The sequence below is a fragment of the Aspergillus japonicus genome, assembly GCF_003184785.1.
Source record: "Aspergillus japonicus CBS 114.51 unplaced genomic scaffold BO86scaffold_2, whole genome shotgun sequence".
Taxonomy (NCBI): Eukaryota; Fungi; Ascomycota; class Eurotiomycetes; order Eurotiales; family Aspergillaceae; genus Aspergillus; species Aspergillus japonicus.
The window spans coordinates 151,349-168,918 of record NW_020291639.1 but is presented as its reverse complement, the minus strand read 5'-3'; the positions used below and the strand labels follow the sequence as shown (position 1 = coordinate 168,918).

General features: G+C 55.6%; 8 protein-coding genes and 2 non-coding genes across 10 annotated transcripts; 3 read left to right on the top strand and 7 right to left on the bottom strand.

The window, feature by feature from the left end:
• Positions 1–305: 305 nt before the first annotated feature.
• On the bottom strand, positions 306–801 carry BO86DRAFT_405751 (RidA family protein; the record flags this gene model as incomplete). Its single annotated transcript, XM_025674121.1, has 2 exons — positions 677–801; positions 306–610 (listed from the first exon to the last, which is right to left on the bottom strand). Exons 1-2 carry the CDS (start codon positions 786–788, stop codon positions 306–308), a joined length of 417 nt encoding a protein of 138 aa, XP_025532681.1. The 5' UTR covers positions 789–801.
• Positions 802–2,541: 1,740 nt separating this feature from the next.
• On the bottom strand, positions 2,542–3,604 carry BO86DRAFT_428559 (SDR family oxidoreductase; the record flags this gene model as incomplete). The annotated part of the gene is made up of 1 exon (XM_025675594.1): positions 2,542–3,604. The coding sequence occupies exon 1, from the start codon at positions 3,460–3,462 to the stop codon at positions 2,542–2,544; it is 921 nt and encodes a 306-aa protein (XP_025532680.1). The 5' UTR covers positions 3,463–3,604.
• Positions 3,605–4,936: 1,332 nt separating this feature from the next.
• On the top strand, positions 4,937–5,695 carry BO86DRAFT_374773 (uncharacterized protein; the record flags this gene model as incomplete). The annotated part of the gene is made up of 1 exon (XM_025670448.1): positions 4,937–5,695. One exon carries the CDS (start codon positions 4,937–4,939, stop codon positions 5,693–5,695), a length of 759 nt encoding a protein of 252 aa, XP_025532679.1.
• A 344-nt stretch (positions 5,696–6,039) lies between these two features.
• BO86DRAFT_t11 lies at positions 6,040–6,130 on the bottom strand. The gene has a single exon. It is a non-coding gene; the product is annotated as a tRNA-Phe (tRNA).
• A 465-nt stretch (positions 6,131–6,595) lies between these two features.
• On the bottom strand, positions 6,596–6,686 carry BO86DRAFT_t10. Its single transcript has one exon. It is a non-coding gene; the product is annotated as a tRNA-Phe (tRNA).
• Positions 6,687–7,208: 522 nt separating this feature from the next.
• Positions 7,209–9,886, top strand: BO86DRAFT_73100 (glycoside hydrolase family 32 protein). Its single transcript, XM_025677612.1, has 2 exons — positions 7,209–7,225; positions 7,325–9,886. The coding sequence occupies exon 2, from the start codon at positions 7,700–7,702 to the stop codon at positions 9,656–9,658; it is 1,959 nt and encodes a 652-aa protein (XP_025532678.1). The 5' UTR covers positions 7,209–7,225; positions 7,325–7,699; the 3' UTR covers positions 9,659–9,886.
• Positions 9,803–10,516, bottom strand: BO86DRAFT_374771 (uncharacterized protein; the record flags this gene model as incomplete). Its single annotated transcript, XM_025670447.1, has 1 exon — positions 9,803–10,516. One exon carries the CDS (start codon positions 10,514–10,516, stop codon positions 9,803–9,805), a length of 714 nt encoding a protein of 237 aa, XP_025532677.1.
• A 404-nt stretch (positions 10,517–10,920) lies between these two features.
• BO86DRAFT_384849 (uncharacterized protein) lies at positions 10,921–11,107 on the bottom strand. Its single transcript, XM_025670972.1, has one exon. It carries the CDS (start codon positions 11,092–11,094, stop codon positions 10,927–10,929), a length of 168 nt encoding a protein of 55 aa, XP_025532676.1. The 5' UTR covers positions 11,095–11,107; the 3' UTR covers positions 10,921–10,926.
• Positions 11,108–13,064: 1,957 nt separating this feature from the next.
• BO86DRAFT_444662 (uncharacterized protein) lies at positions 13,065–14,998 on the top strand (the record flags this gene model as incomplete). Its single annotated transcript, XM_025676397.1, has 5 exons — positions 13,065–13,651; positions 13,707–13,814; positions 13,875–14,257; positions 14,327–14,391; positions 14,448–14,998. The coding sequence occupies exons 1-5, from the start codon at positions 13,499–13,501 to the stop codon at positions 14,996–14,998; spliced, it is 1,260 nt and encodes a 419-aa protein (XP_025532675.1). The 5' UTR covers positions 13,065–13,498.
• Positions 14,999–15,150: 152 nt separating this feature from the next.
• On the bottom strand, positions 15,151–16,762 carry BO86DRAFT_405747 (histidine phosphatase family protein; the record flags this gene model as incomplete). Its single annotated transcript, XM_025674120.1, has 4 exons — positions 15,151–15,586; positions 15,649–15,753; positions 15,809–15,926; positions 15,973–16,762. The coding sequence occupies 4 exons, from the start codon at positions 16,760–16,762 to the stop codon at positions 15,151–15,153; spliced, it is 1,449 nt and encodes a 482-aa protein (XP_025532674.1).
• Between the last annotated feature and the right edge of the window lie 808 nt (positions 16,763–17,570).

Here is a 17,570-nt window from a genome sequence, read left to right as displayed (position 1 = left end):
GTAGGGTTTATACCTTGTGTGACTGAGTCGGTCGAATAAAAGCACGCGCTGGCCCACTTGCACTCCGCCAGAATATATATTTCTCGGACCGCAATTCTACCGAGGAGTGGTGGAGCGGAATATGTATTCCGCTCGGTTATAAGAGTTGGTTTGTTACCCACCAAATTTGAAGTGCAGGATTAGAAATCCAGGGAAGAATAACTAGTCATATGTACAATGATGAAATTGGTTCTTTCGTATTCTCCTAAGCTTCAATCCCCCCAACCCCTACCCCCACCCCAACTAAAGAACTTGAAGCCATTTCCTCAAGGTTGAGGGTCGTAAGCTTCTACCTCAATCTCCACCCGCATGTCATCTTCCCCAAGGCGTTGAACCCCCACGCAAGTAAACAAGGGCTGATGGTTGGGCATCCACTTCTTGAAATTGCGCACCATGGCCTCATTTGCTTCGTTGTTGAGTGGCACGTGGTAGGAGCGGACTTTGTACACCTGCGACCAGCCCTTGCCACCGGCTGTTTTCAAGGCCAGGTCCACATTCCGGAAAGCTTGGTCGATCTGGGCGTTGATCTCGCGGGGAATCTCAGAGACGCCCTTCTCCGGATACCAGCCACCTGTCGGTCAGAGACTCAGCAGATGTTCGATTCAATAGTGAATAGAAAGGGACCTCAGATACTGACCTTGACCGGAGCATTCGATTTTGTCGCCAATGCGGACGGCCTGGTTATAGTGGAAGTTTTTCTGGTTGGACTCGCCCACTCCGGGGTAGTTATAGTAGGTGAGGTCGGACATGATGAGAAGTACGGAAGATGTGGATGGTAGTTTGGAAGGTGGGAGAAGACCTTGCAGACCGTCATGGCCCTTTATATAGTGCAATGGGCTGCCAAGGAAGTGGGGTGCCTGAGATTATTGACCTCAAAGTCAGCCTGAAATCCCCCCCCCCCTCCCCCTCAGCATCCCCCACGTATGCTTATCGTTGTCTTGTAGTTTATCTAGATTCCCGATAAGTTTCAGACTCATTAGCGTATTATATTGGTTAACATCATTGTGATAGATAACTATCATAGTAGAATTGTACATCTCTATAGATGAGATCAATTTTCTTATCTTGCTATGACTACAGACAATAGCAGACAGTAAGCTAAAGCCTCTTCAGATCCCACCAGGCACTCTGACGGCCTTGCTTTTTTGCATTCACCTGGTGTCAAACAATAGAACCAGATATAGATTGTCAGCCTGCATCTTCCTTGCGTCCTCAAACACAATTCACTCTCCCAGATATAGATATGTACACAAACTCTACAACAAATAGAACAAAAGCTTCCGATCACACCGGGGGTAGGTCATATGCTACAAGACCAAAGGCCGAGGTCAACGTGACCAACAGAGAGCTTGATCACTAAGTCAAAGAATGGTATAATTATATTAGTCAGATGGCAAAACATCCAATGAACCAATTAGATCAGATCCTCGTCCCCTATCACATCTGATTCACCCCTTAGGGACTTGCCGGCCAGGGCGAGTGAGCGTAGGGAATATGACAGAGAATTGGAGTCCACCATCGCGTCGAAATAACCCACTATGGCGCCGGGATAGTCCGCCAAGCAGTTCTCCAGAGACTTTATAAATCATCTGCACACCGTGCCCTGATAGGAGTCCAATAAGCACGCCACTTTGAACAATGTGTATGAGTACTTACTGGGGATTACGGCATGAAACCTGGCGATTGTGTCTCCCGGTCCCTCAGATTGTGGAATTTGATCGTCCAATCTGCATTAATGAACCTTGCCATGTTAGGTGTGAATTCCACGATCGCTACCACCTCCGACTGCCGGTGCTAGCAGCTGTCTGCCACGAGTCACGCCAGCTGATCCTTCAAGAATATCACAACCCCGAAGCAGACATCGAGATCCTGCGCCCGTATTCTCTCGCCATATATGAGTATAGCCGCTTCTGACCAGGTATCGACATCTTGCATTTCAACTGGGACGAAGGCGATGAAGGCGCCTACACTCTTTGGAACGACGAGGACAACGCAATCCCGTACTTCTGCGCGGTGACCCGAAAAGCAGCGTGCAACCCGACCTCTATCACCGACCGCCATCTCCGGCAAGAGTTCGACAACCCCTTCTTCACCGGCAACTTTCGCGTCGCTGAATTCAGGCTGTTCTACGGAAAATGCCCGTGTGCTAGCCCACGATTCTCTTTCGCCATCGGCTGGGGATTGGTTGCGAATTCCGGTAGATATTCTACCTCGACTGATCGGGGGGTTTATACGCGGGAGAGAGGGTCGTTGGAGAAGGAAATCCGCTGGATTCGCAAGATGAAGCTTGAATTAAGCCTCATGAATTATATCTACAGTATCAACTAAGATCATATCTAGCTACAGGATCTTCTTAGATATCATCAAGTTGACCAATACTATACTTCATTGCAAAGACGATCACCTTAATTGCCTCAGCGCCATTGACATCCATTTCTCGCCAACACCAGGCGGCTTTCCACTCCAGTTGCCCTCCCCCCTAAATATCAACTAGCGACGCCTTCACGCCTGCTGAGCCCATTCCCCGAACGCTGTGGGCTGACTCCCGGTGATGCGATGCACATTCCGTGCATAGTCCGCGTCCGTTGCAAAATCGACAAGCCCACGACCAAGACCAAGGCTCTGTTCCCGATTCTGCTGCACAACAGCCCGCGCCAGCGGCTCAGGGAACCCGAGCTTGGCAACCAAGCACTCGATCTCTTCCTCCTCGCCAACTGTGACAACCTCCACCTCTTGGCCGGTGGTTTCTCGACTCAGCAACCGAGCAGCATCTCCCAGCGCAAGCTCCTCCTGCCCCAGCAGATTCACAAAGTTGCCCTGCACCACACTGCTGCCCTGCGCAAGGAGAGTCCCACAAACCCGGCCAATATCCTCCGGAACCACCAAATCAAACTTCGCCTCTGGATACGCCATCCCCACTCTCCCCTCGGCAGAAGCAGCTAACCACCATCGGATGTTGGTAGCATAGAAACTCGGTCGAACAGCAACATACCCCGACGACCCAAACACCTCATTCAAGGTAACTTCCACCCGCGCATGGGCATATGCAATGAAATTCTCCGGTCCGACACTACCAGGTTCACCCTTCACCGCAAAGCTGCTCAGGTAGACCACGTGCTCGATGCCGGCGGATCTCATGGCCTCCAGGCTGGCACGCATGTGGTCCGGGGCGCCAAAGACGGTGTAGACAAATGCCCGGGTGGCGTTCGTGGTGGTGACCGCGTGGCGGATGGTTTCGGGGTCGGTCAGGTCGGCATGGACGCGTTGGTAGGAGCCGTTCTTCTCGGCTTCCGGTGTTAGGGCTGGGATGGACTTGGTGGTGTCGCGGGCGGCGAGGACGACGCTGGCGCCCCAGGCATGGGCGGCGCAGGCGGTGGCTGAGGCGACCGCGCCGGTTGCGCCGAAGATGATCACTTTGACCATCTGAGTGGATTCGAGTCTTGGGTGTTGGGGTTGAGGAGATGGTGATTGGGAGGTTTCACAAAACGATCCCGGTGATGCTGGTAGGTGACTGGAAATGCCACTATCAGGTCAGGATTGAACTATGTGGGTTTTGGTGAATGCGTTCGTGGATTTCGGTGCAGATCATCAAATGATAGTGACAAAGCTGGGTTGGGATTTTATATGCGATAATCGAGCACTCAGCGCGGTGATCCACTCTCCCGGTGCGTCGGGACTCGGAAGAGTCGGAGGCGAATAGGCAAGCGAGTCATTCTCCACCGCATGCCTGCCGACCCAGTTTTCTGCAAAAGTGTCTTTCCTGACCTGGATTAGTCTGGTGTCTGATTTTTTCCAAGCTTTTGTGCCTCGGACTATATCCGATTTCAGTCGGATCGGAGATCGGAATACAGAAATAGCTCACGTCAGGAAAAGGTATGAGTAGCGGATCCGCGGGTTTAGGGTTGAGGTTTTACAGCATAGATTCACTACCCTCTCATAACAGTGCTGACGGCTTGTCAACAGGACTCATGCGGGCCTGGAATAATGAAGAAGAGGAGGACATCCACGCCGTCCCAGTGTACCGGCCCTCTCGGATCATGGGCCCAATTATCGAGAAATACCGGACTTTGCGCTGTCTCGTCATGCCGGAGAGTCCTTCTGGGAATGGGTTTGCCTATGACCAGTTTGACGAGAGAGGGGCGGCGCCGCCTGAGCATATCAGCAGTTTACAGAGCCAGTATACATGGCAGCTACCCTTTCTAGAGTGAAAATAACATACTGAATTGAGGAGCTATATCTGAAACGCGGCTGGCAGGTTGACCGGGTGGAGCAAGACCAATTCCAAAGAGATCAATTCTTGGAAGAGAGGAAGCAGTATTGGGTGCAGGTAGTAGACCCTCTCAGCAAGGTTTGCATGAATTTACGCAATCGAAATATTTTGGAAGCACTGGCTGGGCTTTGAGACTTGTTGAAAGGCTAGACCTACAATGGAAGGACAAGGTCAATTGTTCTTGAGTTGCTTTAAGTTCACTGAGTCGAACAATGTATGCCCTGTTACAAGCAAAGAACATCAAGGAGCTTTGGTGGCATAGTAGATCTAATCATTACCTACCAGCTAGCACTCCTTCAACAATGTCTTCGTAACTTGTCCAGGGGACAATGATGTGTATTCAAACAAAGCTATTGTCCTCGACAGGGACGTCAACATACTTACAAAGAGTCCATCCATTCTTTCTTTATACGCTCAATCCAATTGTTTACGCTCCCTTTATGCACGCAATCCAGGACACCCTCCCAAATATTCTATAAATACCACCTTCTCAACCAACCTTGTAGGCCCCATCCCTCACTACCAACCCCACTCACCATCAACAGTACACCCGAAGCGAGCTTCAACCAAGCTACAACTTCACTCGTACAAAACCCCCACCAACCCAACCCCAACCCAAAAACCACAATGCACATCCACCCCGAAGTCGTCCTCCTCGGAGGCCTCGGCCTCCTCCTGGGCGCCAGCGGCTCCCCGCTCCCCTCCCGCCCCTCCACTCCTCTCCCCGAGGACTCTGCCTCTACCCTGAGCTCCAACACCACTACCGGTAATCCCCTCCCCGATCTAACCAATCTGTCCCTCGCCCCCCGTGAGAAAGACAGCAACGTGGAGATTGTCTGCCACGATCACGTCTTCACTCGCGACCACGTCAAAGCCGCCGTCAAGCAGGCCAAGCGCATCCACGAGGCCAAGGAGGAGCACCCGGACGACTACGCCGAGTTCCCCAAGCCCCTGGACCGCCGCGCCAGCGATCTGTTCAAGAAGCCCGACGATTTGTTCCAATTCCCGCTCGTGGCGGACGGCGTCTACGACGGCAAGGCCGATGTGACCGGGCGCGAGTTCGTGATCGTCGACAAGAACTTCAAGTGTAAGGGGGCGGTGCGGTATTATGATGACAATGGGGAGGATAAGGGCCATGCGGATGCGTGCTATGCACGCAAGCGGAAGGATAAGGATGGGAAGGACAAGGGCAAGGACAAGGGCAAGGATAAGGGCAAGGGCAAGGGCAAGGACAAGGGCAAGGACAAGGATAAGCGTAAGGGCGGTCGTGGCGGCGGTGGTCGTGGCAGTGGTCATGCCAGTGGTGGCCATGGTGCCGGTCGAACTGGTCATATCGCTGCTGGTGGTTCCCATGGGGCCGACGAGGGGGATTACGATGTTTGCTGATTCGACCCTTCTGGAGCGGTTGGCCTGAAGTTTTGATTGAGTGCTTCGGCACTGGTCACTCTTTTGGCACATTTCCTATTGTTCATGCATGCAGATTCTCTCAGGTCTGTGTGTACTAGTCACTCTTTGGATGTCTAGCACTCCTATATAATATATAAGACAATAAAAGACTTGCCATTACGGCGGTATATCTCTTTCCAATCTAGTAAATCTGTCTGAGTACATACATACATACATGTAGGTGCTCCAATACGTGTTCTTGCGGCGCCCCACATGTGGGTGGAATTGATTAGCCCCACACGGGCCCTGCTGCGATTGCAACAAAAAAATCACCAAAAGAAGAATGGGACGAGCCGGGCTTGAACCGGCCACCTTCAGATTAATGGCCGAAGTTTGTACTTCAGTCTGACGCGCTCCCAGATGCGCCATCGTCCCAGTTGTTGAAATTCTAGGGTCTACTTGTGTACATATACCCAGGCAAGCCATTGCCCCACTGAACAAGTGTAATAAGCTCGGCGTTTAGATCTATCCTATCTATCACTTGGTGGTTTTCACAGCAATGACTCTTGTAACTGGCATACCTGTCATATAGCATTTGACCACTGTTTCCATATATATATATGTATGTACTGTGTATGTATTCCGGAGAGTTCAATTTTAATCTGTGTAAAATGCAACTAGGTGGTCTATTCTACCCTGTCTTTCCGCGAGGGCGACTTGTTGTTTGTTGTATGTAGCCTGAGGCTTTATTCAGCTACCGCTCACCGCTCGGGCAGTGTCTCCTCCGGCCGGGCTTGAGCTTGTCCGCCATTGGTGCGTACTGTGTCTACAAGCCCACCCACCACCAAGTCGGCCCACCAAGCAAAGACTGAAAGGGCCAAAAAGAACAGCAAAAAGTGTTGGGGCAAGCCGGGCTTGAACCGGCCACCTTCAGATTAATGGCCGAAGTTGGTACTTCAGTCTGACGCGCTCCCAGATGCGCCATTGCCCCATTTCACGTGATATTCATTTTTGAGAATGCTCTATGACCGGACAACAATGTCTGCCATTGCACCGTTCCATGTATGTCGGCTTTTCTATAGCAATAACCCACGGTTTGGAAAACAGTGCAAAATGCTCACTCTATAGTGATGATAAAATTTCTCATTGTTAGGCGATCAGAAGATCGCACACCGTATGATCTCTCCTCCTATTAGTCGCGAAGGCGACTTTCCACGCTTTCCTGGGGATTTTGGTGCAATTTTGATGCCCCGATAGTCTCGTGGGCGATTATATATAAAGCACGCCCGGAACTCAAGATATTATACCCACGCAACGCTGTGCCACCCAGGCCATACCAACAAACCAAAAAAATGTGCACGGAAATGATGTTATACACAGTCGGAAGCCTGAAACCTACGAGCCCGGAGAGTGCTATGCTACTCATACAGTTCGCCATGGAAGCGTAGTTCATTGTTCTGGCTGAACAAGTTAGGGCTGGACGATGTTGCCCGCTGAGGTCAGCCTCCGCATCCGGAATCCGTAACTACTGTACATTCCTCGGCCCGCAAACTCCCAGCCTCAACTCAACCCCAACCCCAACTCCCCCCTTGTTAGGCCACCACCCAACTTACGCGATGAAAACAAAAGAATCAAGTTCTCCTTCACCCTCCACCTCGTCTACGTTCCCTCCTTCCACCTCGTTCCTGAGACTCTAACCCCATTCAACCCAGATCGACAGCCGAGAGCTCTCCGTCGGCGAAACCCCAGGCAAAACCTCGGCGATATCCTCCGCGCCCTTCTCCCCGCAACCCTGGCAGTGCGGGATTTCGCCGAAATCGCGGAGAATCTATGGAGATTCATCGTATGACGATGCACAAGGGTCTGCTCTGAGCAGGACATCACGAACGAAGCAGCAGCAAGCAGCAGCAGCAGCAGCAGCAGCAGCAGCGCAAGCGACATATAAAGCGCCCTGCACCACCCCGGTGGCAAGACTCTCGAAGGCCATCCATCCAGAGCATCACAATGAAGCTCACCACCACCACCACCCACCTGGCGCTTGCCACCGGCGCAGCAGCCTCCTATCACCTGGACACCACCGCCCCGCCCCCGACCAACCTCAGCACCCTCCCCAACAACACCCTCTTCCACCTCTGGCGGCCGCGCGCGCACATCCTCCCCGCCGAGGGCCAGATCGGCGACCCCTGCGCGCACTACACCGACCCGGCCACCGGGCTCTTCCACGTCGGGTTCCTGCACGACGGCGAGGGCATCGCCGGCGCGACCACGGCCAACCTGGCCACGTACACCGACACCTCCGGCAACGGGAGCTTCCTGATCCAGCCCGGCGGGAAGAACGATCCCGTCGCCGTGTTCGACGGCGCCGTCATCCCCGTCGGCGTCAACAACACCCCCACCCTGCTGTACACCTCCGTCTCCTTCCTGCCCATCCACTGGTCCATCCCGTACACCCGCGGCAGCGAGACGCAGTCGCTGGCCGTCGCGCGCGACGGCGGCCGCCGCTTCGAGAAGCTCGACCAGGGCCCCGTCATCGCGGACCATCCGTTCGCTGTCGACGTGACCGCGTTCCGCGACCCGTTTGTCTTCCGTAGTGCGAGGTTGGATGCGTTGCTTTCCTTGGACGAGGAGGTGGCACGCAACGAGACGGCCGTGCAGGACGCCGTCGACGCCTGGACCGAGAAGAACGCCCCCTGGTATGTGGCTGTCTCCGGTGGAGTGCACGGTGTGGGGCCCGGCCAGTTCCTCTACCGCCAGAACGCCGGCAATGGTTCCGAGTTCCAGTACTGGGAGTACCTTGGCGAGTGGTGGCAGGAGGCTACTAACTCCAGCTGGGGTGCGGAGGGCACCTGGGCCGGGCGTTGGGGGTTCAACTTCGAGACGGGCAATGTGCTCTTCCTCACGGACGAGGGCCATGACCCCAAGACTGGGGAGGTGTTTGTCACCCTGGGCACTGAGGGGTCTGGCCGGCCCATCGTGCCGCAGGTCTCCAGTATCCACGATATGCTGTGGGCGGCGGGTGAGGTCGGGGTAGGCGGTGAGGATGGCGCCAAGGTCGAGTTCTCCCCCTCCATGGCCGGGTATCTGGACTGGGGGTTCAGTGCCTACGCTGCGGCGGGCAAGGTGCTGCCGGCTAGCTCGGCGGTGTCGCAGAACAGCGGCGTGGAGGTCGACCGGTATATCTCGTTCGTCTGGTTGACGGGCGACCAGTACGAGCAGGCGGACGGGTTCCCCACGGCCCAGCAGGGGTGGACGGGGTCGCTGCTGCTGCCCCGCGAGCTGAAGGTGCAGACGGTGGAGAACGTCGTCGACAATGCGCTGGTGCGCGAGGAGGGCGCGTCCTGGGTTGTGGGCGAGTCGAACAACAAGACGGCCACGCTGCGCACGCTGGGGATCACGATCGCACGGGAGACCAAGGCGGCGCTGCTGGCCAACGGCTCGGTGACCACGGAGGAGGACCGCACGCTGCAGACGGCGGCCGTCGTGCCGTTCACGCAATCGCCGGGCTCCAAGTTCTTCATGCTGACGGCGCAGCTGGAGTTCCCCGCGAGTGCGCGCGCGTCCGACCTCCAGTCCGGGTTCGAGATCCTGGCATCGGAGCTGGAGCGCACGACCGTCTACTACCAGTTCAGCAACGAGTCGCTCGTCGTGGATCGCAGCCAGACCAGTGCGGCGGCGGCCACGAATCCCGGGCTGGATCGCTTCACTGAGTCCGGCAAGTTGCGGTTGTTCGATGTGGTCGAGAACGGCCAGGAGAAGGTCGAGACGCTGGATCTCACTGTCGTGGTGGATAACTCCGTCGTCGAGGTGTATGCCAACGGGCGCTTTGCCTTGAGTACCTGGGCGAGATCGTGGTACGACAACTCCACCCAGATCCGCTTCTTCCACAATGGAGAGGGCGAGGTGCTGTTCAAGAATGTGTCCGTGTCGGAGGGGCTCTATAATGCCTGGCCGGAGAGAAAGTGACCGGGATGAGGGCATGACGTGTATGGTTGCTTAGCGTAGCACGATTTTGGCACAATTCAAGTACAATTTCCATTGTTAACACCTCGCTATGCGGTACATGCTGGGAACGATTTGAGAAACAGGACCAGAAGAAGCACAATCCATCTAGTAGAAGCTGCTCGCCCGTGGCCGTCGCTCAATCCCCTGCGTTGCTGGTGGGCGCTCCTGTGTCCCGATGGTCAACGGCGCCGGCAGTAGTTGCGCCGGCATCGGCACAGGTAGATGCGCGGCTGTGGACGGCGGAAGCTGCATCGACATGGTCTGTCTGGTGCCCCGATAGCTCCCTGGTTGACTACTTGCTTTGACCGGCTGGATAGGTGGTGCCTCGGGGCTCCATGTCGGCTGTGCGTGAGGTGGTGAGCCTGGGGTCACCGGTTGTCGCTTGGTGCTGCTGGTAGTCGAATGTGCAGATGTGGGCGGGGAGGGCGGCGCTTCTCCCTGCGCCGGCATGAAGAGCGGGAACGGCTGCATCTGGAGCTGTTGATCCAGGGCTTCGTCGGTCCACGCGCGTCGAATGCGCACCTCATGCGGAGTGCTGGGACAATGCAGCCGGCCCAGCACAGCTGTCTGACACCATCGGTTGGCTTCTGCGCCCGTGGTGAACCCGATCACCAGCCCGTTGTGGCTGTCGCGCAGGTAGGCCATTGAGGGGGTGAGCGGCAGATACACGGCGGTCGGTTCTGTCGCGTAGATGCGACCTTCTCGGTTCAGGTTCTGGTAGGCTTGGGCACGGTCGGGGGAGTTGAAGTCGAGCTTCAGCTCTTGTTTTTGGAAGTAGTAGAGGACGTTGAGGGCGGCGGGGGCCATGTTGGTGGTCATTGTGGTGGCCGGGATAGGGCTGGTTTGGAGGGAAGATTGGCTGCGATGGGAGTTGAGGTGGAGGGGCAGAGGACTTGAACTATACATATAAGGCATCCTCATCGAGGCGCAGCGTGGCTGAGGGATCTCTGCGGTTGGTTTGCAACAATACGAGCCTCGCTGCAGTCCGTTCAGTACACTGCTTAGCATTGGTAACAGGCCATGTCGAGCTGTCAGCCTTGTGCTTGTGCTTGTGCTTGTGCTTGTGTCTCCCCACTGCGGCTGACCGGGCTGTGCTGGTGCTTCTGACCTGATCGGCAGCCGTCGGATGCCCTACAGAACTGGCGAGGCTCGTGTCTCGACCGCGGTCGCGATGATTCGTTCCATGGTAGTGTCCAGTTCTCGTATGCTTAATCGGTGTCGAACTTGGTTCATTCCCAATCCCAAGTTGACTTTGCTTTCATCCATCCTTCGTGGGGTAGAATTGTGAGGGGAATGGGCTGCCAGGCGACCAGTATGTGTTCCGGTCGCAGACAGCTGAAGGTGATGGAGTACTGTACTCCGTGAGCGGGAGTTTTGTCCTCTGGCCTGGACGCCATAGCTATACAGTGTCCTGACAGTCTATGTTGCAGAAAGTGTATACACCTAGCATATCTTCAAACAAAGCCACGTCATTAAGCAGACTGTAAGTTAAGAGATGTGCAAAATATAAGCGTTGCGTCGTCCTCAAAGAGCAGAAAAGGCTGCAGGGGCATTAGACATGGTTTCTTGAATGCGGATGGTGACAGCTCTCACTCCGAGGTTGACGGTTCGAACCCGCGCGGGTGCACTTTTCCCACAGCCCAACCGTTCTTTGTTTCCTCCCGTCTTCCATGTTCTTTTTTTGTTCCGAACTAGCGGAACCTCGCCTACTGAACCACGGTACTGGGATTTCGTGGATGGCTTGTTGTTTTCATCCGGGACTTCGGGCGCAATGAAACCCACAATCCAAGGCAGAAGTGAGAAGTGACTCGGGTGAATGATGAAGAGATCCAGACTGCTCCCCTTTTCTTTTCTTAAGAATTAGTCCGTCGATGAATCGATCTGATTATCGTCGCGTAGCCAACCACGTGCCGCTGGCGACCCGCCAGGTTGCTATTCGATTCTCGGGGCTTTGCCTCAAAGTGGAACAAGCCGGACTGGGATTGTCCCTCGTCAATTTTCATCCTGATCAGTCTGCTGCCGTGAGCATATTCCATCTCAGACATCACCATAGGAGATAAGGTTGGCCTGAATCAGGTACTGAGGATAAAAGAGAAGTCTCTAAACCTGAAATATGTCTTAACCTCAAGAGGAGAGCTGCACGACACTTGAAACAAATACTGCCCCTCTCCTACAAGAAGCCCAATTTTGCGTGAACGTTAAAAACTCAACATCGGACATCAACGCATCAGGCCATTCTGTGCCAGTTGATATACGTAGTACTCAATCAATCACGATGACACAAGCTCTTCCTGCATTATTTATCCGGTCGGCTGGATCGCGCAACTCTGGTAGCGACCGCTGGGTAATCAGGCGATGGCTTCGTCGCTGGCTTTGCGATCGCAGTACGCAGCTCGGTGTTTACAACACTGTCCCAGCATCTTGACTACTCCGAAACTACTCGCCCTAAGACCAAATAAAGTTGGAGCCGGTCATTTGGCGCTGTACCTGGGAAATGAAATCTCACCCAGCTCCCTGGCCAGACCGCACGGTGGCAGGTGCGTCGCTGTATATAGTACATGCGTAGGTCTTTCTCACCATCCCAGACGCGGGTGGATAAGGGATGCAGCGAGAGCAGTCTCGCTTGCAGGCCACTGGTTCAGTCAGTCTATGCTGGACTGGGATTAGAGACAGTCGGTAGGCGAGGTCAGCGAGTCAAGGCTCGGGTTAGGGCACTCCACCCCTATCCGCTTTAGGGAGGTCGGTTCCAGCCTCCGAGTCCGCAGGGGCTCCGGCTATCGCCGCTGCTCAGCTCGATCAGCCAAATGCCTTGGCGATGTCCGCTGGAGATTAATTGCAATCCTGATCGAGAGTTCTGCGATCGATCGGGGACTCACTCCATGCAGATTTGAAATCACCGCCCTGCAATACAGAACTGACAACACATGGTCAATGTCAACTCTGTCATCTCTGTCAACATCGAATAACCTCGTGTCGCGGCACTTTCTGATACACCCTCGGGATATTCTTAGCGGATCTGCCATTCACCTGGAGCCGAAGCTCCTGCTGATCAGCTCGACGCCCGGCGACTGCCCCACATGAATCCATATCGCCATCGTGGTTCCTGAATCTTGGAACTCTCCCACACCACCTGCCCCATGCTCACTCAGACATCGCTCGCGCGACACTAGCCCGGTAGTTTCGATCCTGCGACGAACCGTGGAGTGTTGCCCCCTCTCGAATCAGTCGCCATGGCCGATCCCCTCGCTAATCTGCTCTCTGGGCTGGGAGAACCATGACCAGCTCGTATCCTGCCTGGACAGACTGATAACCGAAGGGCGAGACTGGGTCCTTCTCGAAGCCCAAACACCGCGCACCCTCTCCCCCCCTCACCGTGAGAGTCATTTAAGTACACGGGCGCCGTCCGCATCGCCCGCCCGTCAGCAGTCGGGGTTTCTCCTGTGTGTCAGATCCAGTCACTGATTTTCGACTACCGCAATTGGGCAGGACCCGACTCTCGGTAGTGCGGCCACCACACCCATTGACTCGATTTGCGACTCTCCTTGAACCTACACCATCCCCACGAGAACTATATTTGAGTTAAGGTTCTGCAGCGTGCGCCTTCGTCTCAACCTCAACTCTGCGAGTCACGCCTACTCGACCGGACATGTGCTTTCCGTCGCTGCTTCATATAAAAGTCTTTGGCCGTTCCCGCACCACATATCGCAGCTAACACATCCGACCCGGCGACAAGCATTTTACCACAAGATTACCACCTCCATCGGATGAAAGAGTGAAAGAATCGTTTGAACCACCGCCAAGATGATGCCCGTCGAAGGGCGCAGCAAGGAGATCCTGATTGTCGCCGTCGTGTGCATGTCCGTGTCGTTTATCACCGTGTGCCTGCGCTCGTACGTGCGACTGCGACTGATCAAGGCGTTTGGATGGGACGATGGGTTGATGGTGATTGCTACGGTAGGCCTCTCTGGCACTCTTGCATGTGTCGTGCTGCCAAACTGACCACCCCTAGGTACTGAACATCTTCCTGACCGTCTGCGCCATCATCGGCGCCAAGGAAGGTATCGGTCGCAAGTTGACCGACTTCCGGAGTATGGACGACCTGCACCGCGCCATGCTGGTACGTTCCCCTTCCACCATCCTCCTATCCCACAATCTCCGACGGTACTGACCAGATAAGTGGTGGTGGCTGGGCCAACTCATCTACATGTGGGCCTCCGGCGTGGCCAAGGTGTCCATCGCGCTCGCCCTCCTGCGCCTGACCGTGCGCCAATCCCACCGGATCATCCTGTGGACGGCCATCTGCGCCTCGGTGACCGTGGGCCTGGTCTTCTGGTTCTTCATGGTGCTGCAATGCCACCCGGTCTCGGAGTTCTGGGAGCGCACCGGACAGGGCAAATGCCTCGACACCTCGGTGCTGCTGGTCGTCGCCTACGTGTACAGCAGCATCTGCGCGGCGTGCGATCTGGCGTTAGGGCTGTTGCCGATCCTGCTCGTGCGCAAACTGCAGATCAACCCCCGCACGAAGATTGCGCTGGGCGCGACGCTGAGTATGGGTTGTGTGTATGTGCCTTTTCCCCTTGACAAACTGCCTCCCTCTTCAATCGTGCGATAAATTACTAACCTGTGTAGCGCATGCCTGGCCCTGATCATCCGTATCCCCTTCTTACCGAGTTACAAGGATTTGGACTTCCTGTGTACGTTACCCCTCCATCACCCCCGACCCCCGAAAGGGTAAAGCTAACAGCAAAAGACTCCACCTACCAAATCGATCTCTGGTCCTTCCTGGAACTCGGCCTGGGCATCACAGCCGGCAGTCTGGTCACTCTTCGCCCGCTGCTCCGCAAATTCCTGGACCACGGGGCGTCGGCACCCGCTAAAACCCCCTACGCCTACACGTACACCACCCGCAGCGGCGGCACTTCCCGCAAGCCCCACTCCCGGTCCCGCGGCAGCTTCCCGTTCTCGAGCTTCTCGCGCACGCGCACGGAGAAGGATCAGGATCTTGAGGTTGAGTTGGTGGACACGGCGTGGCGGCCGGATGTGCATGGCGTGGAGCGGTCGGCGACGGCGATGGCGATGGCGACTGTTGTTGGTGGGAATGCCAATGAGGCGAATGGGAGGGGTAGGGAGAGAGGGAAGAGTGACAGTCAGGAGAGTCTGACGGGGATGGGGTTTCAGTATGAAAATACGGTTGGGGGCGTGGTGGGCGGCGGGCAGTGGGGCACGGATGTCGTGGGCAGTGAGAGGATGGTTAGGGTGCAAAAGTCGTTTTATGTCACCGAGACGGAGAGGAGGATCTGACCTCCTTGCGGTGCTTTCTTTTCTATCCTAATGATTTATGCCCCACTTCCGGCACTTGCGCTGTGGAATGTAGCATGTAGGACGTAGACCTGAAGGTAGGATGGTTCATTCATAGCTCCTAGTCTCACTACTGAGTCTAACCATGTGTAAATCTACTCCAAACTCTCCCCCTCCTGACACCCGATCGGCGTCGTCCGGTAGTTCAACCCAGTGGTTGTGTTGTAGTTCCACCAGAAGTCCAGGTACTGCGGGTACGAGCTGGGCACCTGGCACGTCGACGCGTAGTCCGGCAGACTCTCGCTCAGAATCGAGGTGAAGTTGTCCAGCGAGCAGGTGTACCCCGGCCCGGACTGGCAGTCGTTGAACGGGAGCACGGCCTCGTTCAGCACCAGGCGCACGTACGTGTCTTCCGCCGTGGCGGCGGTCGCGTTGCAGCTGAGCCGCTCGATGGTCAGGTGCCCGCCCATCGGGACGATGTTGCCGATGCTGTAGGGGTTGCCGAAGGGGATGCGGTCGAGGGGGAGGTCGGTGTCGGGAATGAGCACGCCTAGCGCAGCTAGGATGGGGGTGATGTTGGTGTCGTGGGCGCTATGGTGAAGTCAGTAAATTTGCGGTGGCTGGGCTGCGGTGACACTGGGAGGGAGGCTTACAAGTTGAAGAACAGGGAGCCGGCCTTTTCCGGGCCTTCGTTCAGTAGCGTCAAGCTGGCGTTGACGTAGACAGCTCCGACGGCGGCCATGTTCTTGTCGCCGGGTCTGGGTCGAGGTTAGGGTTGGGGCCATTCATCCGAGGGCAGAGGAGGGGGATTACCCAGCGCAGTAGTAGTAGTCTAGGTCTTCGAGATACCCGAAACTGACCCATTCGTCTTGGGTAAAGGCGTTGATCCAGTCGGAGTAGGGTCGAGCGTTGAGCTCGAAGGAGGCCATGGCTACATTCGTCAGTCAATGTTCAGCTGCAGTGGTAGCATGACCTACTCATCAAGTGGTAGACATCCGTCTCGTTGAGGCCCAGGCCCGGGTTCTGCGCATTCAGGCGCGCAGCTGCCACCTTGAACTGCGGCATCACGTAGACGAGGTTATCGCAGACAGAGTCGTCGTTGTCAACGTCGCAGGAGGGCGTGAGGCTGTTGGCGCCTAGGGTCTCGGACTCAGAGATGATGTTGAGGGCAGCGCTCGTGGAGTAATTGTACCCGAAGAATCCCTCGCCGAATTTGCGAGCCGTGTTAATGACGCGGCTGTAGCCACTGGTCCAGAAGGGCTGCACCGACTCGCCGTCCCAGAGATGGCCGTACCGCGCCTTGTACTCATTGCCGTGGGTGTATGCATCGAGCAGGCCCGCGTACGGTCCGCTGGTCGTCTCGGCGTTGTAGTAGCATTCGTTGGGCACGTAGTAGGTCCAGTCCTGCAGGAAGGCGAGATCTCCCTTCCACTCGGAGACGTTGGCTGAGTACACCTTGTCCAGGGTGGCCTCGATGCCCGCGCCAGAGCTGGGTGAAGGGTATCGCTCGCCGTGTCTCTTGACCATGATGACTTGGTCGACGGCGCACCCGCTGGGCGGGTCCCGGGAGATGCCGTAGGACACTCGCTCCGAGTAGGGGCCGTTGCCGCCGTAGTGCTTCAAAATGCTGTATCCATCGCGGAACTCCTGAGAGAATTGCTTTTCTTGGGTGGACTGGGGGATCGCGGCGGGGTAGGAGAAGGCGGACGCTCCGGTAGCCAGACCTAGAGCATAGGCGGCCCGGAGGAGGGACGAGGAGGAGGGCATGAGGATGTGTTATGAGGAAGAACAGAGAAGCGAAAAGATGGGAGGCAAGGTGCGAGCCTTGTTAATCCAGCGATGATCTGAAGCCTACTGCTCTCTCTCGCAACTTGAATGGTGTTCTGCAGGCCCTTATATAGCCTCCAGCCGACAATCGTCTCATCTCCTCATCCCCTCATCGCGGGGAGCTGCAATGGCCGTCTGATCCGGTCAATCTCATCTCCGACGATGGAGCAAGAGGGCAAATTGACCACTGACAGAGACAGGAAACTGCCCACGTGCTCAATTTCCCAAAGTGAAGCGACATTCCCCTCCGCTGTCGGACCGGTGATAAGAAACAAGTAACTCGAGGTATTTTCCTAGGTCTAGGTGCGGAGAAGATACGAAGAGTGACATGGGATAAGCCGGCGGCGGCCGACGGAAGATCCCAATCACACGCGGGGAAGCCAAGGCGTGTTATCGCATCGCTGGTCCATTGGTTGAATGAGGGGCGAAGCGGGTCTTGCACGGCGTAATCTCCGATCCTGCCACTAGGCTGGTTTGGGGGGTAATTAATGAAGCCGTTCCCGCTTGAATTCCTCATCTTTTGTTGTCATTGTTGCTGCTGCTGCTGCTGCTGCTGCTGTTTCTAGAGGCAGTGATGTAAAAGAAGCCGAATTAAAGCACAGTACACAGCTGAGATAGTTATTACTCATTCGAATCACTGGTGAAGGTCATATCGGGATGCTCTTGCTAGATAGTTACTCAGGCTTATCCGGTTAAGATCAGACTGAGGGTGGTCACATCACCTCGTATATGATTTGCAATTTTAGAA